Raw genomic sequence first — 23,725 nt, 5'->3', positions numbered from 1 at the left:
TTCATTGTTTCTTGATTTGCAGGTAAGAGATTACTAGTGCTAAGGGTGAACTGACAGATGTGGGGATGAGAATGCGTATGTAGTAGCATGGCAAGCATAGTAATCAGAGTACATGACCATCTCTGAGTGCAGGGCCTTCTAAAAAAGACACTAGATTCTGATTAGTGGAAAGACTGGACCAAGCCATAGGATCTATCAGGGAGGGTCTTTTCATAGAGCAGGTGGTATGCTAAGAATTTGTGTGTTTATACATACAGAAGTGTTACAAGGTAAGCTGCAATTAATGTTTTTTTTATATGACAGTTAATCAGAACATAAAATGAATGCCTCTGTTTGTCAAGCTGAGTTCTTGGCTTCGGGTTTGAGTATATATGTTGTATGAGTTCACTGTGAAAGTACTTTGGACTTATAGTTAAATAACAATAAGTATACTGTTATTTTATCAGTAAATTAAAAGTCTTGCATATGACTTGAATAATTTGTGTACTGTCCGAACATGAGTTTTCTGTTTATGTACAACTCAGCAGAAGGTATGAAAGAATTAATAAGAATGGCATTTGGTGTGGATTATGCAGTCTTTGTCACATTTTTTGTTCTACTCAAAAATGTTTAGGGCTGCTGTTCTGATATATCCTCATTGGTGACTGAGGCACATGACAAAACCAACCAGGTACTGGAGCAAACCCTAAGGCATATAGGATTCCTGGTGGTCTTAGCAGGAACAGAACTACACCTTACAGAAGAAACAGGCTGCAAAGAGGTACGGATATTTTGTTGGACCTGCATCATATCATTTTCATAGAGTCACATGCTTAGATCTGTAGTTCTGAATCCAAAGGGGCCTTAGGAAGCAAGACTGTTGGGATCTTCGACTGTAATCAGTAGATAAGCTACATTCATCTGTGGTACGTAAAGTGGAAGCACATGTATATTACAGCCAGCAGGAGGAGACCTGTTGTCTGTCTATCTAGACTGCCCTTGCTTGCAGCTGCCATCTGTCAGTCCCATGCTTTCCTGAATGCATCAACTTAGTCATGCTCCATTGTTGTTGTTGTCTTTCGGCTTTTCCCGGTTAGGGGTCGCCACAGCGGAACTCCGGTCTGCTAATGATTGGCAATAGATTTTCACGAACGCCGAGGTGCCAGCTCGACGTCCAACTTTCATCTAAGGCACGCCCAGTTACGCATGTCTTTCGAACGCCCACCCAACCGCGGGGAGGACCTGCAGACTCCACACAGAAGGCACTCCAGCCAAGAATCGAACAGGAGAACCTCTTGCTGTGAGACAAGAACGCTACCACTGCACCACCGCGGAATACAGTCATGCTCCGTAGTCTGCCTTAATAATACAATACATAACATGAAAACCTTTTCCGTGATGCAGAATTGCATGAGGACCATGTCATAGTCCCCCCCGTGCATGTACACACATGCGTGCGTGCGCGTACACACACACACACACACTATTTGTAGTTCCTGACATTTCAGAACACTCCTTATCCTTCCTTCTCAGTTCCACCCTCATCAATTTCCCTTTTATGATCTTACAAACCTAAATATGTTTGCCAGTCTCACATTGCCTAATCTTATGACCCTGGACATGATTCCCCATCTCACATTGCCTGTAATTTATACATTAAAATATCTAAATAATGATGTATGAAAATAATACTCAATTTAATAATTTCATGACTGTCGCTTATCCTCTTGGCACGGAATATGAGGCGGGCAAGGTATTTCGTTTAGATGCTTTATTACACAGAAACACATCAGGATGGCTAGCAGCTTCATAAAATATAAACAAACTGAATAACAGATAGACCTTACACACATACATGTTCATATCTTAACAGCTAACTACAAAATGGCATTCAGGTTCACATGTGCTCAGTATTTATACACTTGTTCAAGTCCATGGATAGCTTCTTAATGGTACATACAAACACACTGTTCTACAATAACTAAACAGACTAGAATGCAAGAAAGAGTGAATAGCAAACATGGGCACTTAGCAAAGCACACAGGGCACTGAAAACTGAAAAAAAAAACTTTTAATATAATGAAGTACTACAACAGCTGTTACTGAATGTAACAGTGACTGCTATCTACTGTATTGTGCATACACATTCTTTTGTTGAATTCTAAGTATGATGTTCATATAAAATAATGGAGCATATTTCTTCACTTTGACTTTCCTTATACCCTTGCTTAGCACAGGTTTTAAAAAACAAACTGCAAGTAGGATTTCTTGTTCTATTTTACTTTCCATTTTAGGGACACTATCGCATTCTGAAAACTACTTGTTTGCGTTAATCCTGTTCTGACTTAAAGCATTGTTACATGCACAAAAGTGAATGATACATACTTATGTCATTAAAAAAAAAATTCAGAAATTAGATCATATTCTACACATGAACACTGATGAAATTCCTCTTGTATTGCTTGTGGTCTGTATGATGAACACTTTGTATGATCCTTATCTTGTTTTAAAATAGGTGATATAATGGAATATTTCCATGATGGGGGGGGCTTCAGCAGTTGTTTTTATTGCTCTATAGACCTTATCTAATATTTTAACTGAATCATCCTGTAGTATTTTATATAGTTCTGGTATCAGACCATGTATGCCCAGCGCTTTATTATTTTTTAACTTTATTTGATCTTTTATTTCTGTTAAAGTGGAATGGTCTCTCATTTTATTTGTTCACTTGTTATTTTATTATTTATATTTTCCCTTCGAAAAGTTTCAGCCATATCACCATTGTCTGGGTAATTTATATTATTATTATTTATATTTTCATAAACTATTTTAAAGCTCTTAAGAATACCTTTAATATCTATTCTTTCTTTTTTTATAATTTATATGTGTTATAATTTCTTTGATATGATTTATTTTATTCATTTTCTTTGATCTAAGAGCAACTTTATGCAAGTTTAAAGGGTTTACTGAATATGCTTGAAGTTTAAGTTTTTCCAGGTTTATTGAAACTTTATGATTTAGAAATTCAACATTTTGCATTTAAGTTTTTTTAAGTTCAGACTGACTGATAGTGTCATTTGGTTTTAGATTTAACTTTAGTGTGTTTAATTTGGCCTGTAATGTATTCAATTATTTGTCCTATTCTCTTGTTTTATTAATATACCACCTTGTAACTCGTCCATTTAAGCAAGATTTTAGTGAAGCCCACAGGACAATGTCAGCTGCTTCACCATTCATGTTTATTTCTAGGTAATTTGTGATCTCTTTAACATACCTATCCTTGAATCCTTTTATTTTAATAATGTACTCTAGTAATCTCCTGTGATGTATTAAATTGGCAGTTTTTTAAATAATAAATATTATAGCATTATGGTTTGATAACGGACATGAAACTGTTAAAACCTCTCTGATGTGTGATAGATTGTTTGGGACAAAAATGTCATCAGTATTTGTTTGTGTTCCATATCTGTATGAATAATAGGTAAATTGAAGTGAGTTTGTTTTCCTTAGCTCATATATATCCTTTAAATTCATTAGAGTTCAAAATTCATTAAGTGTTTGGCTGAAGATGTGATTCTCAGCTTTCTATCTACTGTGGAATCTTTGTCTGATAAAATACAATTAAAATCACTAGCCATTATGACTTTTCCTTTGATGTAATAGGTTATAAATAATTTTTTGCATCTTTAGCTCTAACCCCTGGGATCCAGTAAAAGTTCACCAATGCATATAGTTTTCTGTTCCATTCAGTTATAACAATGCTTAATGTACCATTTTTATGAACATAGGAATCTTTCAATTTGGCATTACCAGTGAGTCCTTCCAAAAAATAAGAGTTCCTCCTCTTTTAACTTGAAAGACCTGCTATAACCAAATAATTCTTTAATGAAACTTTATTTACGTCTTTATTAAGTAAATGTGTTTCCTGTAGAAATACTATTTGAGCTTTATGTAATTGCAAGAATTTACACAGTTTCCCACTTTACTGGATTATTCAGTCCATTAATATTAGTAGATATGCATTTAAAACCAGACATTTATATGAGAGAGAAAAACACACATCTAATGAAATTACATTTATGTACAGAACTTACTTTTAAATACTTTCTATATAACAATATGAAATCTTCAGCTATGGACAAAACTTTTGAAACAAATACAAATTACCTAAAGAAATAATCCTAAAACATTCTACCATGGAATAACGTATTCCTAGTTTGTTGAAAAAGATGAACAAACTACCTCTCAAACTCTCTAATAGACTAACAATGCCTAGCTCATGCTTCTGATTCCTGTTAATGTGTCTCATATTTTTAGTATGAATCATCTTAATAAATGCTGTCAGTGAGTCTTTATGAATAAGAAAAGTTAAACAGGTCAGACTCTTTATTATAAGTTGACCAAACTGAATATCTCTACAATCATCTTTCACTGTACCTCACTTTATCTCCCTGATGCACTATATGGAGGAAGTCAGTTATTTCATATTTATTGATTTATAGGTCAGATGATTTTATATTTGTTCTGTTTTGTTCACTTTGTGTAAAGTTGTTCAAAGGATCATAAGTTAATACCAGGTTAATTGTCCTTGTGAGCAATCCCAAGCCCAGCCAATTACCCCATGTAAGAATCAAACCCTGCACCTAGTGCCTATAAGGTGAACAACTTAAGCACTATGCCAACCTTCCATTTTTTTAGATATATTTCTATTCTTTAATTATATACATGTTTACTTATTCTGATCCCTTTCTGTTTCTGTGAGTATATTATGTCTTGTACTATTACAATTTTTATTTTATTTTAATTTACATTTGTTAACCAGGAAGGTCCGACTGGATACAGGTCCATTTTCAGCAGAGGCCCAGGGAGAAAAGCTCCAGGTGTACATTACTATATAACTAATTACTAGTAAATTATAGTGAAAAATATTACAGTGAAATTACAAAAATGGAAATTTTAAAATATGTATAGATAGGGACAATTTCCAGTCACATATTCATTTTAACAATATATATAGGCAGGTATATTTTTAAGTCACATACACACAGGATAGGTTGCTAGTAAGTTATCTAAGAACGAAAAAGTTAAATCCTTCTCATTCTTTCCATAGGAAAGAGTTGCACAAAATTGTAAGTGATTAGTGGCTCACTGACATACTCTTGTGAGGCTCGCATGTACAGATTCTGTCAGTTTGGGGTTAGTCAGGGTTAGTACAGGGACAAAGCCAATGTGTTTGCAGGTATTTTTGAATTGGGGTAAGGAGGGGGTCATTGATGAGTTCTGCAGGAAGAAGGTTCCAGTTTTTTCCGACAGAGTTAGAGAAAAGTGATGTACCTGCTGAATTGTTGGATCGAATAGCCTGCACTAGTACTTTGTTGGAAGAGCGAAGAGTCTTTAGATTACTTTTGGGGGTGATAATGTTTTTCTGTACCGGTGTACTGTCTGAGTTGTAGAGAATTTTATGTATAGTTATTAGTTGGGTAAATTGCAGTTGGTTGGGTAATTCTAGCCAACCTAATGATTGGAGGTTAAGACAGTGATGTATTCTAAAAGCTGACCCTGTGGCAAATTATTGAGATTTGATTTGGATAGATTAGCAAAGATGGTTGAAGCATAAAGAAGGGTTGATAGCAGTTGTGTATGGGCAATAACAGTTCTGGTGGATGGAGTTAGGAATTTCTTGATCCTATATAAAGAGCCTAGCTTTTTGTTGACTGTTTTAATAGTTTTGTCTATGTGAGCATCAAACTTAAGGTTATTGTCTGTGATTACTCCCAGTAGTTTAGTGCTAGGTTCTGGGGAAATTATGGTACCATTTTTAGATGTTATTGTGAGGGGTGGTAAGGAGATCTTGTGAGTGGGGGAAAAGAGCAATAGTTTGGTTTTGTTTGGGTTTAGTAGTAGTCTGCGACCTGTCAGCCAGTTCTCTACTTGGTTGAAAGTGATTTGTGATATAGCTTGTAGATCTGATGGGGAGGTGGCAGAGCAGATTAAGGTGGAGTCATCTGCGTACTGAATACAAGTTGCACTTGAGATGACTTTATGCAGGTCATTAATGAATAAGAAGAATAAGAGGGGGCCCAGAATAGATCCTTGAAGAACTCTGAGAGTGACTGGTAAAAGGGATGTTCCATAGTACAGCTTGTTGTCTGTCACTTAGGTAATAATGAAACCAGTTTAATGCTAGGTTGTCTATGGGGAGTGAATGTAGTGTGTCTAAGAGTAACTGGTGGTTTACCATGTCAAATGCCTTGGATAGGTCTAGGAAGAGGGCAGAGGAGAGCTTGTTATTATTGTGATTTTGATTTATTGTATTAGAGAAGGAGAGAAGGGCTGAGGTCATGCTATGGTAGGGTCTAAATCCGTGTTGGGAGGGGGCTATGAGAGAGTTTTGATTCAGATAGGCAAGACGTTGCTTATGAATACATTTTTCCATTATTTTAGCCAAGGGGGATATGATTTGCTATAGGCCTGTAATTAGAAATTTCAGTGGAGTCTCCCCCTTTGTGTACAGGAATAATGTGGGAGGTTTTCCAGATGGGAGAGATATAGGTTTCCATAATTGTTCTATTGATTAAAACCAAAATGGGTTATGCTATTTCATTGGCTGTGTTTTGGAGATATTCAGCAGTTAGTAGGTCTGCTGAGAGGGTGGTGAGTTTCAGCTTCTTCAGTAAGGACTTAATGAAAGATGCTGGCACTGGTTCGAGCTTGAAGGGGGGATGTGATTATCAGTTGTGGATTTGGTGGTAATTAGGGTATTGTGTGATAGTTTTTTGGCTAGGGATTGCACTGTTTCAGTAAAGAAAGTATTAAAGGTATTGGCAACAGTCTTAGGAGGTTGTTGGAGTGTAGTTAGTGGGGTAGGGGTAGTTGACTGACTTGGGCAGAGTAGTTTATTAATGCCTGACCAGAATGTTTGTGGTTGGTTTTGGTGTTTTTGTTGTAGATTACGGTAGTATTTCTTTTTCTCATATAATAGCCTTCTTAGTTTCATTCCTCAACTGTTTATACAAGAGGTGGTCTTTTGGTGATCTAGTGGTTCTCCAGGTGGACCACACTTTGTTTCTGCTAATAATCTTTTCTCTTGCATCCTTGGATAGGCATGGTGCGACTTTGTTATTAGTTTCTATTCCTAGGGTTTATATTTTAGCTATTATCCTAGTGTAGATTGTTGGGTCCACTTTGTAATTCTGAATTCCACAATCCCAGAGTTCTAAATACCAATGTTCAGACCTTTGAGATTGTGGAATCTCGAAATTAAAAAAAAAAAAAAAACTAAAACAAGAATACATCAAGAAACACATTTTTGCAGGGGGCTAGCCCCCCTGCACCACCCACACCCTCTGCAACTTAAATATACCAATTCCGAGATCACACTACAGTGAAGAGAACGGTAATGTTCCTGTTACGCACTGTACTACGATCTCCACTGACAGGTTTCGAGATTCCACAATCTCGAAGTTTTGAGCATTGGTATTTAGAATGTCGGGATTGTGGAATTTCAAAATTACAAAGTGGACCCAGATTATCATATAATAGAACATTTATATTTACCCTTATATATTTGATACCGTTTAATCTAGTACTACTGTTAGAATCCGTCCTATTTTTTCCTTAAATGTTATGTATAATAGTAACTGAACAAACATCTGAAAAAAATTCCCTTTTAAGATTCAGACTTTCCATAATAAATTGTCCTGAGATATTGTTTTGTTATCATTAAAAAGAGAAAATAACAGAGAAATAACAGAGAAGCACAATCCTAAATTTTTATCAGAAGTGTCATTCTAAAGGCTAGTATATAAACTAGCTTTTTGGTATACTGCAAACATTCAGAACTGTTTAATAACTGAAAGTGGTTTAGAATAAAATTCACTATCTTTTGCTTATTATCTAATTTGTATTCATTGAAATCGTAGCATATGATTCCAATTATAATGAACTCCCACAGCATCACAAAAGTGCTTATGACTCTAATTAGCTGCTTCAAGTTGGCCGTCATAACAAGGGCTTTTAAATGAACAGTTTATCAGCCACAATTCACACAAAAACATCCAAGAGTGAATCCAAGCCACCTCCACACTAATCCCTGAAACCCTTCCAAACCAACAAAAACACCTCAAAGCATGTTAACCACTAAAACACTATTGTATTTAAAGAAGTTACATTTAATGATTCATTAAGCACTATTTGTATGAGCTGTTTAATATAAAGCAGGCTGCTCATATTTTTAAAGAAGACATAGAGTATAAGCTTTGCATTAAAAGAATGACAGTTATGTGTGATCCAGATTTAACTTGTAAAGTTGTGAATGTTACTTTATTTGATAATATTCCAGTAATAATTTTTATATATGTAAAAAACTATATTTTTTAGGGTCTGTATCATATGTTCGAATGTTAACAGTGCTGAATGCTCTAAAGAGCAAAAATGCAGGAATTTTAAGTTCTTTTATTGAGATCGCAGTACAGTGAAGATCCGAATATTTGCCCTTTCCTCACTGTAGTGCGATCTCGGAGTTGGAATATATATTTAGTGTGGGGTGTGCAGCCCCCCACAATAAGGAGTTCGAGTTCCAGCATTTCCACTCTTTAGAGAGTTCGACATTGCCAACATTCGATTATATGATATGGACCCTTTTTTTTATACTTTGTTTATAACATGGCATAACTTTCCTGGGTGCTATTGCATGTCAAGTATACTTTCAGTATCAAGCATTCAGAACTATGTAATAACTGACAGCGATTTAGAATCTAATTCACTGTATTTTGGTTATTATCCAACTTATATTCTTTGACATCTTATTATATGATTCAAAGTATTATGATTATTTAGTACAGGAAGAAGTAACCTGGACAGTTTTTAGAATTTTCGGAACTCCCGCAGCATCACAAAAGTACTCATGTCTCTAATTTGTTTCAGGCTGGTTTTCATGATAAGGGCTTGAAAATGAACAATCCATCAGTTACAATCTGCACAAAACAGCTCACAAGTCAATGCAAGCCACCTCCACACGACACATCAATCCCTCAAACCACTCTAAACCACCAAAAAAAAAAAAAAACATCTCAATGTATCCCAACTACTAAAAAGCCATTGTAATCCAAAAATAACATTTAATGTTTCATCAAGCGCTGTTTGAAAGAGATGTTTAATCTAAAGCAGACTGTCATTTTTTTAAAGGAGACATAGCATATAAACGTGCATTAAAAGAATGATAGTTGTGTGTGATCCAGGTTTAACTTGTAGAAGTGTGAATGTTACTTTGCTACCATTCCAATAGTAACTTTTATATATGTGTAAAAAACTATATTTCTGTACTATGTTTATAACATCGCATGTCTTTCCTGGGTACTATTGCATGTGAAGTATACTATCAGTAGCACACTACTGGACCATTTTAAGAACCCAGAATGTAAATTAACATGCCTCTTTAGTATCATTTGTTGCACCTTGTATTATATTTAATAGCACATTAGTCAACTATGCCAAGATATCAGAAAGTGTGCCACCTAACAGAAGTTTCATCATAATAATGATTAACTTTTAATAAAATTGATAGTTTAACCTTTAAAACTCTAAATGAAAATAAGTGGTTTTATTTTCATATATGGCTAAAAGAATCAAACGCTAACATTTTAAAAAGGGAACTAGTAGCCATTTGAAGTAGTGAAAGAAAGAACTAAATGATTTACCTTGTTATAAGCAATATTCAGCACCTGTTCATAAGTATTCAAACACTTTTTTAAACTAATAAGAAGTCAAAACCATGAAATGCATTGCATTTCATTTGTCCTTCAGCTTTTTACTGTTTTTGTCTTTCATTTACATCTCTTGTTGCATTTCTCTTCAGAGAAGTTGATAGATTCTTGTCTACTCATTCTGTTTTTTTTTTCTGGGATTTTATTTTTCTGTATAAAGTCTATTGCATCTTCCAAGGTTTTAAAAATCTTCTTTCCTTCTGGAAGATGAATCCTTATTTTTGCTGGAAACAAGATTTGTGCTTTAATACTGTTTTTCTTTAAGATGTTTAACAAGAGGCACACATGATTTTCTCTGACATCATGGTGGTGGTGCTGCGGTAGCATTGTCGCCTCACAGTAAGACGTTGTCCCGTTCGATTCTCAGCTAGAGTGTCTTCTGTGTGGAGACATGCATGAATGGGCGTACCTTCGTTGAAGGTTGTGCGTTAGAGCTGGCAACTCGGCACGTAAAAATCTGCTGCCAATCATTAGCGATCCAGAGTTCCTCTGTGGCGACCCCTAACTGGGAAAAGCTGAAAGACGCAACAACTAATGTTGAATAGTCATTGTCAAATCTTAGAGTATTTTCTTTGATTTTAACTGGATAATTAATCCATGCAGCTTTTAAGACTAAATCCTTATCTTGACTTGAGAAAAATCTTACAGTCACTGACCTTGGTGAAGGTGTTTCTTTTTTTTTAAAGATGAGTTAGAAAGTGATCTCTGTGCCTTTTGGATGCCAAAGGAAAAAGCTTCAGGCAGGTTGAAAGTTTTAAATGTATGAATTTTTAATATTATCAAACATATTAATAGTATTAGTTTACATTTTATATACATATACTTATTTATATTCTTTTGTTTTTATTTTGTTTTTATTTTTATGATTATGTATTCCCAAGCAAAATTTTTGGCGCCAAAACTGCTTTAAATGAGCTGTTGTAATCTCTCTTAATTGGTTCTGAAGAAGTCTACCTGCAGTAGATGAAAGCGCTAAACCTATGTACTGCTTTTGTGCAATTTTTTTGGAATTAAAGCTGTTTTTATCTTCGGCTGAGTCGTGAGGTGCTTGGTGTAACTAGGGAGACATTGGTGGTACGAGCACTTTTGGTACCTTCCTGTTCGGTTTTGTTCGAGCCTTTGGGGTCCGGTCGGTTGATCGTGGAGGTTGAAAGTTTTAGGCAGCCAGTTATTAAGGAATTGAATCATACTGTCTCCCTCTTCTTTCTAAGGTATCCCATAAATCCCGATGTTGTTCTTTCTAGATCTGTTCTGGGGTCTTCTATTTTTTGCCTGGAGTAAGTTGTTTTGTTTCAGAAGAAATTCAGTGTTCTCATTTTCAAGTAATCTTCCATCAAAATCAGACATTGCCTCTTCTATACTCGAGATTTGTGATGATTTCTGTTTAAGAAAGTCACTCACCACTTCAACCTGCTTTTCACATTCCACTTTAAAATTGTCCAGATAACTCACTGATGTCACTGTCACCCTGAAAATCTCTGGACATGTGAAGCAGAAGTTAGACAAGGTTGTCCTGAATGGAATAGTAAATATTTATCACATGTATTTTCTGTTTTCAATATATATATATATATATATATATATATATATATATATATATATATATATATATATATGTATATATATACATGTATATATATACATGTATATATATACATGTATATATATACATGTATATATATACATGTATATATATATATATGTTTGTGTGCATATATTTATATATATATATATATATATATATATATATATATATATATATATATATATATAATATTTCTTTATTTTTGGATGTTTTTAACAGGTATCTTCATGATTGTTTTTTAATTTAGTCTGTCAGAGTTAAGGATAGTCCTAGTTGGCTTCGCTGGGTGGTTATCTGCATGTTTTTTGTATTGTAGTTGGCTGCTGTTGTGTTGTAACACTGTTATTTTGTGGGGCAGTACATGAGGTTGTGAACCTGGGATACCATTTCATGCATTTGCCTCATAGCACCTGGGTGCATTACTGTAGCTATGTTGGCTTCAGTGCTCCTAATGAGATTAATGTAGCTGCCTTAGCTCTTTTGTACACAACTGTGTTAATGTAGATTCTCTTACACCACAGAAACTGTCTGTTGCTTCTTTGTACATGCACATGCTCCAGTAGTTTTCTGTTGGGCTGTGGGACTCATTTCAGATTTCTGCTTACCAAGATGCACGTGGAGCTGTAGTTTTGCACTGTCTTCTATATGTTGGTCACACCTGTATGTGTTTTGTGATTGCTTGCATATCCCTTTTTTTCATCACAGGCAGGGTGACACACAAATGCTGTCAGCTGCTGCTGGAGGCCGCAGAGATTATAAAGACAGAGAGGGGTTATTGGCATTATAAGTTTCTGCATGCCCCCCCTGGGTCATCATCACTGATATACTTCCCATTATACCTCCTTTCTGAAAATCACCATGGTTCACCTGAGCTGCAGGCACTTCAGCCTTGACTCACTATCACCCTGGCCAGGTCTGCAGCTGAAGCTAGTAAGCAGTGTGGAAGTGCCTTGTCTGGGGAGGCTTTCAGTCCATTTTCAGTCAGCCAGTTCACCACAGTTCCTGGATCTTGCTGTGCCAGAGCTGGAGAGTGTAATGGAGGTAGTGGCTGACCTGGCAGTGACTGTCTGGTTGCTATACAGCAATCCTTCCTGCTGTGGGTAGCAGACTAAGTAGACTGGTTATCCAATGCTATCCAGCCACCAGCAGTGGTCGGGGTCCATGCCACTGGCCACCAGAGTCCAAGATCTCCATTTAGTAGGCCTTAATAAAGCCTCCCTGGGCTAATCTGTGATTGTGCGACTTTCTGTGCCGTGTCCAGTCCTCAGCCATTTACCTACCTTTTGTTTGTGTGTCTTCCATGTCTCCTCCCATTATGTGTGCTCCCACTACCTGCCCTTCACCCTCTGTAATTTCCCATTGATCTTTCTCCCTCCTCTCTTCCCGTGTCTCTTGTGCCACCACCCTTCTGCTTTACCTTATAGTGTTCCTCTGCTTGCGTTGCCATCTCTCTTACTTTCCTGTATTCATTCTTTTCATCCCTTTTAACATACCAGTAAGGTGCCCAGCATGTTGAGCATCCTTTCGCAGCTTTTTAACACCTCCTATATTGTTTTTCCTTAGGAGAGCACAGAGGCAACCTGTCAATAAGGCTAGCCATTTACACTGCCTGGTGTTTTCTCATTCATGTCCGTATGGATTTTGTAAAGTTTGGCACAAGGTTGCTACTTTGCCGTACTTCATAGACTTTCAGCTAAATCAATCTGCTTGCTTGTAACATTTCTTCTCATCCTCATCTAACTCCTTGGAGAATAGCTGTCTGCCTACTCATGTTACATATTCCTACTACTCTACACAGCAGTGCTAAATAGACATAAATAATCTGGCAATATAGTGCTAACTCTGCACCACATAGATGCAGTGCTTACTTGTTGAAAACCAATATTTATACAATGACCCCCCCATTAATATTCCAAAACGTGCACGCTGATTGGTCATCATGCCAGTTGTAAATCAGACTTATACTAATGGAAAAAGGTCCAGTCGTCCAGACTTTTTCCATTAGTATAAGTCTTTTTTTTTGCATGTGTGTTGGACAGCAACAGAGAACGGAAGAGCTCTGTTGCTGTTATCTGGCTATGTTAAACAAGTTTAACATACTGAGATAGCTTAAAAAAAAGCAACGAAGATCTTCCTTTCTCCGTTGCTTTTTTTAAAGCTGTCTCGCTATGTTAAACTCTTTTAACATAGATAGACACCTTTTTAAAAGCAATGGAGATTTTCCTTTCTCCGTTGCTTCCACACATAGCTGTGATGTACTGTGTAACCATACGCATGCGCAGTACATCAGAACTGCCACAAAATACTGGACAGCTGCGGAAGGGCAGCAAGGAGACATTATACAATGCCATTATTTAAGAAAAGTAAGTATTTTTTTTTCTTAAATAATGTCATTGTATAATAGCAATAACCCACTTCTGGGTGTGGGTAATGCTGGATTTACCCACAGTTGTCTTTGTTTGGCCACTTGGGCTTCGCCCTCATGACCAAACCACACCAACCGTGGATAAATCCAGCATTTCCCACACCCAGGCATGGGTTATTGCTTAAATTTTGTATCTTCAGCAGATGTTTTTTTTTTCAGTTGTGGCAAACAGGTCTTTTGTTCTGAAACTATCATGTAATATATATGTGGGTTTGTTAGATGTTGAATAAATAACACAGAGGTAGCGAGGGTGTGATCTAACAACCACAAAGTCTGTATTCAAAGTGAACTCTTTAGAAGATTTGTGTACCACATGATGTACAACTTCCTGTAATTAGCATTTAAAGAAATAGACCCTTGTATCTTACGGTTATTATGAGACACATCTGGGTGAGAGCTGAGAATCTGCTTGAAGATGGTAACACCTGAATACTGGATGTTGCACTGGCAAGTGACCCTTTATTTGTACATTCAGAAAAAGGTTTGATTAAATCTCTGTAAAATAAAGTCAAATGTACTGAGCACATATCATCTTTGACAATTCCTGCTTCAAAAGTTAACATAACCTCATTACCAAGGGACTTTTACAGCTGAATTTCACTCTATTTGCAAAAGTACAAAAGGAGCAATAGGTTCAGTTAAAATCTGTGTAAGGCAATTTCCAAGAATCAAATTAAATTTAAAGAAATATATTTATTTCCCTCACTTCTGTATCACGGTTACCACCTGTCCCTCTTTGCAAGGAACAGTCCCACTTTGGCCAGTTGTGCCCTGTGAAAAAAACTAAAACATGGCAAATGTCCTGAGATTTTAAGACAAAATATATAACTTAAGTTTTCTTTAATCGTTGCATAAAACAGTTATTTTGCATCTGGAACACATAAATATTATATGGCATAGCACAAGCAACTCAAATGCTATAAATAAGCTTTTATTTTAGCAAAAATGTGAAGTTCTGTCCTTTGCACTGGCCGTATGTTTTGTCCTGCAAAATCTCACATTTCTACGAAAAATGTCCCACTTTGGGCATTCGAAAAGGTGGCAACCCTATTTTGTATTAGTGCGTTCTGTACTATAGTATTGAATCTGCTGGACTGATACTCACACCACTACCCCATATTCACAGGGCTTATGCTGCTGAAGGTGAAACTAACTTAATACTACATGTAAACTTATACCTCACCTTCACTTACAATATCCAATCACTAACCATTTTCATTATACCAACTCCCCATTTCTGTTCTAAATTCCTACTGAAATCTCACTCTGCTTGCTCCCCATCAAAATCTACCTATTCTCCACATTATTATCACTGCTGATTATCTTACCTCACCATACAACAAGATTTTTGAAACACTAACCATGCTGTTTCCCTCCTGTATCACCTTATTCATCCTCCTTCTCCCCTCATTCCTAGCATCCCCACAGTTAGTAGTAATAAACACCAATCTGATGTTGTTAATCTTCATTCATTCATTCATTACTGATGGGATGTTAGTTCCGTCCTTGGAACCGAGCCGGCCATATACCAAGCTCGCTCCAGCCAAAAAACTCTCAAGCTAAACATTTACCCATAATACCCTTCTCCCTGTTACCTCAGATGTCATTTGCTGCATAGCCATAAAGCCGCGTTTAAGCCAGCTCTCAGCTAAGTTGAACATTTTTTGATATTTTATAGAGTCTGATAGTAGTTTTCTTGATTTTTGTATATTTTTGTCTGTCGCTAGCCTTTACCCTTCCTTTTGGCTCCTTTTCTTAATTATCTTTTGGTAACCTTAGTACCATTGGTGGTACCGCCTTTCTCCCTATCCTTGTGGTACTTGTGGTAATTCTTAAATATCATCAGTGGTATTTCTTTCTCCTTCTCTAAAAAAAAAACCTCTCTCTCTCTCTATCTCTCTCTCTCTCTATATATATATATATATGTATAAAATCTGCCTTCTTGTCTCCTCTTTGGTTGTTTATTGTGTGTGTGCGAAGAAGATGTCTGAAAAGAAAGGTACCTCAGCCTAACAGTGATGTTCATGAGGACTATGTATATTGTTTGGGGGTGCCCCATCTCTCAGTGCAACCTCCGTGTTCTGTTTTAAAAGGGTTTAGTGCCTGTACGCTGAATGAATAAAAAACAAGCCAATTCTGAAGAGCCTCCTTAAGATGCCCTTTTCAGAGGCTCTTTCTGAATCGGAGGACTCTCCGTCTCCTAAGAAAGAAAAGAAAAGACCACATTCTGTACCTTCTTCACCTTCTGGTGATTAGAACAAGCCACCTAAACTGAAAATGTCTAAAGTGTCATCGGAGCTGAAGCCAGTCTCTACGACACTGACCTCAGTTCCGTCAACTGTCTTTATGCCTTTGGTGCCTGTTTCTGCACCGATATTGTCTACGGCACCTTTTATTCCCAAGTTACAAATTGCAGCATCCACTTTGGTACCGAGTGCCACAGCACCTAGCTTGTCTTTGGTATCCATGATTACAGCCCCACTTTTAACTGAGCCTCCAATAACTACCTCCACACTCATTTTGGTACCGAATGCCGCTTCAGCACTGAGTCTTTCTGTGATACCCATGACTGCAATAGATGCTCCATTACTCCCTGTCTCCAAACCCGAGACCCCAGTAGGGTTGGACACAGCAATACGGACCTGATAATCCTGTCAGTGGACCCCTTTCTGGGACAGATATATAGCCCCTTCCTTGAGTGGTCAGAGTCCCCATCGGGGATATCCACTAGATCCACCAGGCGCCTTTCTGAACTTGATGTGGTGCGCCTTGTGGACCAGCTGTTGAGAGCCAGGGGGATTCCTACACCCTCTAAGACCCATCCACCTTTCGGACTTGGGAGTATTTCTCCACGGACTCCAGCCTACTCTCCTCCTTTGACCTCCTTTGACTCTGACGCCTCTTTCAGTACCCACTACTTCAGTGCCATTAGTGGACCTCACTGCTGCCCCAGAACTGACCCTTGGCCTTCGGCTCCTTTAGAGCCAGGTCTTCCTCAGGTTCAGGGTTGGGACACAAGCTCTTCTGTGCCGAGTACTGTCCCGAGTGTGTCTTTGGTTCTGTCCACGGGGCCAGGAGTTCTGTCAGCACTGATCCTTCTTGAAGTTCCTCTCTCGGGAGCGGATTTGACTGAGCAGGGTGTGACCCCGGTTCCGAGGTTGTCTTTCTCTGTTCTGGGCTCCCATCCCTTTTCAGGCGGGCCTGTTTTCTGGGTGATGGAGAGGGCTCTTGCTTCTGGAAGAAAACCGCCGGTGTTGGAACCCCATATGTCCCCTTCCCTTGAGATGCAGCTGACACAAGCTACCGGTTTGGGACATTGGGCACAAGACCCATAGGAAACCCTACTGCAGGGCATCCCTTCTTCTGAGTCTTCCTCAGAAGTTCCCACTTAAGTGTTATGGAAGAAGTCGTGCAAGAGGAAGCATGTAGACTCCCCTGAGGAGTCTCTTACAGAGGATACAGATTATGATGATGGGGAAGCGTCCCCATGATCACACCCTGAAGATGTCTTCTTTGGAGACATCACTGAAATGTTGAAACAGAAGGGTCACTGGAAGCCCAAAAACCCTTCCTCCCAGGAGTCCGTCTTCCTGCAGGCCTTTTGTGCCCATCCATCTACCTCTTGGGTGACCTCACCTGCCAGCTTGTGCTGCAGCATGCCTGTAAGAATCCTGACTCGGTTGAACCAATCCCACAGAGACAAGATAAAATTCTATCCCCTCCTGAGGAGAGCCCACATTGGTCTAAAGGTTTACCAGTAGATGCTGTGGCAGTGGTGGCAACCATGAAGAAGGAGCTCGCTGAAGAGAGCCAGACTGTTCATCCACCTAACAGCAAGTCCCGGGCAGTGGACAGATTAGGGAAGCGAGTCTTTGCTTCATCAACCTTTGCCATACAGTCCTTGAACCATCTGGTACATTTTACGAGGCTCCAAATAAACTTAATCTCTGGACTTTCTGGAACTCTATCAGGACAGGTGTCTGACGAGGTGACTGACAAAGTTGCTTCGCTGCTCAGAACCCTGGAATCCATTTTGAACTCATCCATGAGGTTAATATCCCACGCAGCCGTAGGGGTGGCAAGAGCTGTGGGTTCAGGTGTAGTTATGAGACACCATGCCTGGATGCGCCTTTGTGATTTTGCAGAGCCTTTAAGTCTTCCTTCCTGAATGCTCCAGTTGAAGCATCTTCTCTATTTGGCCCAAAAGTGAAGGACACTCTAGCCAGGTGTGAGAAGGAAGGTACGACCCTGTCTGCCATAGGTGTACACTTTTCCACCCACCCCCACGTTCCTTCTCCAGGAATTAGAGGAGTGGAAAGTTGTGGCACAAGAAGTCTCAGGGTCCTTTTCATTACACACGTGGCAAGTTCATCCCCAGGGGCAGAGGGGATAACTTTTCTGGAAGATGCCCCTACCGAGGCAGAGGGGGCCCGCGTAAACAGGGACCCAGAGATTCATTATCTGGACAGTCCTACCAGCTCCTGAAGTGCGACTCAATTGCTTTCCTCTGGAAGCAGTTGGGAGATGTTTCTCTGTACACCATGCTGCCTGACAATCGATAACCACCAACTATTGGGTGCAGAAGATAATATCCAGAGGCTACCACATCCCTTTTCACTCTTACCAAAAGCCACCAAGACAAATTCCTGACGTCCCACCCAGTCAAAGGGAAGAAGCAGCTATAGAGATAGAAAAGCTGTGTCAAAAAAGAGTCATCCATGCAGTCCCACCAGACCAATGCGGATCCGGATTCTACTCTAGATTCTTTTTGGTGCCAAAAAAGACAGGGGACTGGGTTTTGGATCTCAGCAAGTTAAACAAGGTTGTCACCCAAACGAAATTCCGGATTGTCACGGTTCAGTTCATTCTCCCCTTTTTGAGAAACGGCAATTGGATGTGTTCCATGGACCTTCAGGATGCGTATTACCACATCAAAATGGACAAATGCTCCAGGAGGTTGCTTCACTTGCGGCTGGGAGCCAATCACTACCAATTCTGTGTTCTCCCTTTCAAACTCTCTACATCTCCCAGTGTGTTCAAGTGCATGGCAGTAGTAACAGCTCACTTGAGACTGCAAGGATTCCTGGTGTTTCCATATTTAGACGATTGACTCCTTACTGCCCCCACCAAGCATCTGCTGGTAATGGCCCTGAAATCCAGTCTTTCCCTGGTGAAATTCTTGGGAATTTAACTAAATTGGGAGAAATCCAACCTGACGCCGACCCAGTCCATTGAGTTCATAGGAGCAGTATTCAACACCCACTCCTGTTTAGTCTCTCTCCCAGATCACAGATTACAAAGACTGAGGCTTCAACTCTGGGTAATACTCTGTCAAAACAACGGTTCAGCACGGGAGGTCCTCCAGCTCCTTGGTTCCATGGCAGCTTCTATACCAATGGTCCCTCTTGCAAAACTTCACATGAGACTCCTTCAGTGACTTCTGTTTTTTCAGTGTTACCCAAATCATCACCCGCTGTACTTTCAGCTTCGGATAACCAATCATTGCAAACAGGACCTACTTTGGTGGATGAAGCCAGAAACAGAGCTTTGGAGCTACCCCTTCTATCCTCCTTAGCCTAAAGCCACTGTGACCATGGATGCTTCCCTGATAGGGTGGGGGGGTCATTTCTAGGGAATAACAGTCCAAGGCACATGGTCCTCAATAGAGGCCAATCTGCATATCATTGTCCTAGAACTGAGGGCAGTGCTTTTAGTGTTGCAAGCATTCCAGTCTATTCTTCCTTCTGGAACAATTATCATCCAGTCTGATAACATGTCAGTTGTCTGGTATTTCAACAAACAAGGAGGAACCAAGTCCTACTCTTATGTCAAGAAGACATGAGAATTTGGTAATGGGTGATAGCTTCTAACCATTTTCTGATAGTGCATATTCCCGGGGATTCCAATGTGATTGCAGACAAGCTGAGCAGATGTATTCTCCTGCCTCATAATCCGTCCATAGCGACGAAAATTTTCAATCGTTGGGGCCAGTCTTGCTGCGACCTATTCGCCTCCCCATTAAACCAAAAATGCAGCAACTACTTTGCCCTAATTCCCCCGCCGAGTGAGTCCCCGAGGAATGCTCTTACCCATGACTGGCCCATGGGACTTCTATATGCTTACCCTCCCATCCCTCTGATTCCCCAGTTTTTGAAGAAAGCTCTTCGGTTGAAAAGCAAAGTGATCCTCATAGCTCCTTACCAACCTCGACAAGTATGGGTCCCCTTTCTCCGGCCTCACCTACTATGCCAACTGTGGATTCTGGATCCAACTCCAGATCTGATTTCTCACCCTCAAGGGGTGAGCCACCCGAACTTAACCTTTGGTTTCTCCACTTTTGGTGATCGCCAAGCAGAACAACCTTTCCTCCCCTGCACGTGACATTATTCTGGCTTCTCACAAACCATCCACCAGGAAACTTTATATTGACAAATGGAAGAGATTTTCAGTTTGGTCTAAGCAGAGGAAACTAGACCCGTACTCAGCCCCAGTTACTGCAGTGCTAGATTGTTTGTCAGATTTCTTTGCAAAGGGTTCATATTAGAAGAACGAAAACCCTAAACCGTGAAAGCTCACATGAGTGAAAATGCCGGGAATCGAAAGTGGGATTGCAGGGTCATGTTACAGTGAGGAGTGGGATATTTTCCCTTTCCTCACTGTAGTGCAACCTTGGAGTTAGAATATATAGTTAGCAGGGGGGTGGGGGACGCAGCCCCCCACAATAGCAACTTTGATCACCGGCATTTTCGCTCATGTGAGCATTTGCGCTTTAGGGTTTTCGTTCTTCTAATATGAACCCCTTTGCAAACAGTGCTGCAGCCTCAACTATACGGGTTCACCTGGCTGCCATTTCAAATTTTCATAATGGTTTTGGGAATTCCTCCTTGATCTCACATCGTCTATGCAAAACCTTTCTAAAAGGAGTCTCTCACATTAGATCTCCAATTAAACAACATATAGAAGCATGAAGCCTCACACTAGTCCTACAGTCTTTGATGTAACACCCCTTTGAACCTGCAGCAACTTGTGACATCAAGTTCTTATCCTGGAAATTTCTTTTTCTGGTGGCTGTTACATCAGCTAGGTGTATTTCCGAGCTCCACGCTCTATGCATAAAATGCCCCTATTTAATTTTCCACAAAGACAGAGTATCACTCCAGACGAATCCTTCCTTTCTCCCCAAAGTAATTTCTGATTTGTCTATTAACCAGACTATTGACCTAGCAGTCTTTTTCCCTACTTTTTCTAATAAAGGAGAGTACTGTCTGCATTTCTTAGACTTACACAGACAGTTGAGATTCTACCAAGATAGTACTAAAACAATGCGCAAATTGGACCACCTATTTATATCATTCTCTGGTCCTAAAATGGGAAAGTCACTTTCTAAAGTGACCTTATTTAAATGGCTCAGAGGCTGTATACTCTTAATGTATCATCATGAAAAAGAACCTATACCACAGAAAATCAAAGCTCACTCCACCAGATCAGTGGCAACTTCTGTGGCATTCCACTCAAGAGTTTCTATGGATGATATCTGTGCAGCAGCAACGTGGGCTACTCCTCATACTTTTATAACTCATTACGGAGTTCCGCTGTGGCGACCCCTAACCGGGAAAAGCCAAAAGACAACAACAACAACAAATTGGATTTGGTCTCCAGGGAAAGAACTTCATTTGGCTCAAATGTGCTCAGGAATATTCTTCCATAAGGGCCGCCCAAGTGACACAAGGTAGCTGGGGACTTTGTCCCATCAGTGATGAATGAATGAAGATCAACAACATCAGATAAAGAAGTTATGTCTTACCATAACGTTCCATCTGTTTTGTTGATCTTCATTCATTCATCACGTCCCACCCTCCTTCCCCCTCCTAAGGCTCCTGGAGCTACTTTGGGTCTAAGTACTGAATTAAGGTACTTGCGCAAAAACTGCCTCTGCTTTACTAATAATTGGCAAACTTGATCTGAGGTAACAGGGAGAAAGGTATTATGGGTAAAAGCTAAGCTCGAGAGTTTTTTGGCTGGCGCAAGCTTGGTATTTGGCCGGCTGTTTTCCGAGGACGGAACTGACATCCCATCAGTGATGAATGAATGAAGATCAACAACACAGATGGTAAGACATAACTTCTTTTTATGTCCTTCTCACCTATCAACCATCTTCCCACTAGCTACTCAAAAATCTCTTCAAGCTTATTTACCATAACTCCATTCCACCGTTGTAAGCTCAAAATACGAAAAATGTCAGTGCCAGTGTCAAGGTAGTAGTTCTACACATCTCTGCTAAAAATGCAATAATAAATAAACCATCTTTCCCCACCATAAATCATTGTGATGACATCTAACCAAATCCCAAACCAAAGAATAGACCTTAAAAGTTTAAAAATTGTCACCCTAAAACTTAGACGCATATGCAACAAAATCACAGATTTTCACACCTGGATGACTCATCACAAATCAGACATCCTAGCAACAACAGAGACATGGCTAAAAGCTGAAATAAAAGATGTTGAAATATACTAGCCCTTGGTTATAATATTATTAGGCTTGACAGAACACATAAAAAGTTAGTGGGATAGCTATAATCTTCCCAGATATCCTCAGAGTAACTCCCTGTATAGGCACAATCCCATAGTTTGGAAAAGAAGAAATCCGAATCTCATTCCTAAAACTTAATAGAGCCAAGAGCATATGCATTGCTGTGCCCTATTTCCCCCAGGAAAGAACATCCCAATTGAAAACATACTGTCCTGGATAGCAGATACAATCTCAAATTAAATTGTCCTCCTGGGTGATGTAAACATTGACTGGCAGTTTTTGTCTGTAAATTCAGCAATCCACAGCATGAACCTTTTTGGATTCACTCACTGTATTAATGCACCAAGGAGATATGGCAAAAATAACTCCCAACAATCTATCCTGGACAGAATTCTGGTTACCAACCAAACTAATTTTACCACCTTTGGTACCCTCACTGATTCATTAAGTGAATACCTGCCAGTGTATACCCACAGGAGTATTATACATCTGGCAAAGGAGCATAATATCATAACTACCTGTAATTTCTCCAGTTTCACACCTTGACAACTCCGCCCACTTTGCCTCTCAACCATTTTCTATAACTCTCATAAAAAAAGCTTTTACATAAACTAAAACCTTGTTCCTGTCAGCTGACATCCTTCCCCCAAAATACCTAAATCTAACTGCAGATGCAATAGCATACCCAATTAGGAAAATCCTGTGTCACTAACTTATAGAAAGTGGCACATATACCTTGCAGAAAGGATGTAATTCCACTGACATGTCCCATAGCCAAACTGTCTCCCATCTCTCAAATCCTTGAAAGGTATGTAAATCAACAATTTCTCCACTATCTCTTACAAAATACCCAGTACAAAACATCGCTTTCTTTTTTCTTTGGTGTGTTAGCTAAGCCTAAACAATCACATAGTGCTGAATTATCTAGTAACTTATCTTTGTTGGAAACCAGAAGTATTTTAAATTTCAAAACTCTTTGTCCCAGGGGATTAAATCTAGACTTAGAACCAAACATCAGAAGTTAAGGAATGAAGGGCATTTGAATGTCTTGGGACATATAAAGTAGTGAATACAAATTCTGTCGTATATATCCTATATATTGTATGTCTTAAGATGTATAAAATGTATATTTAAAGTTCCTTTTTCTCAGTGAGAAGCAGTAACACTTGGTCCGAAGTTTTGATAATGCTCTTTGCACATTAAATGAATGATATTAAGACAATATGTATATATTTGTTGATTTTTATAATATTGAAGGGAAGGTTGCTTAAATATTTGCACTGAATTTCATGCACACGAATTGTACATGAAAATGTATCTAATAATTATATTTACTGAAATGGAGTTAAGAAGAAATTACATATTTGCATATTCAATTGAATAACTGAAGTAGGTAATTAATTAATTGATGGTAGTTGTAATGATATATAAGGATATGGC

The 23,725-nt window shown here is 38.9% G+C and overlaps 1 protein-coding gene across 1 annotated transcript in view; it reads left to right on the top strand.

The window, feature by feature from the left end:
* KIF14 (kinesin family member 14) overlaps window positions 1-23,725 on the top strand; it is a 2,369,812-nt gene that overhangs the window by 2,189,356 nt on the left and 156,731 nt on the right. The window contains exon 26 of the mRNA XM_044086046.1: window positions 614-760. Within this exon, the coding sequence (XP_043941981.1) occupies window positions 614-760 (147 nt within the window). The remainder of the gene's footprint in view (window positions 1-613; window positions 761-23,725) is intronic.

This window comes from Protopterus annectens, chromosome 10.part0, assembly GCF_019279795.1.
Source record: "Protopterus annectens isolate FY-2018-M chromosome 10.part0, PAN1.0, whole genome shotgun sequence".
NCBI classification, from domain to species: Eukaryota; Metazoa; Chordata; order Ceratodontiformes; family Protopteridae; genus Protopterus; species Protopterus annectens.
This window is presented reverse-complemented; position numbering and strand designations above follow the sequence as displayed.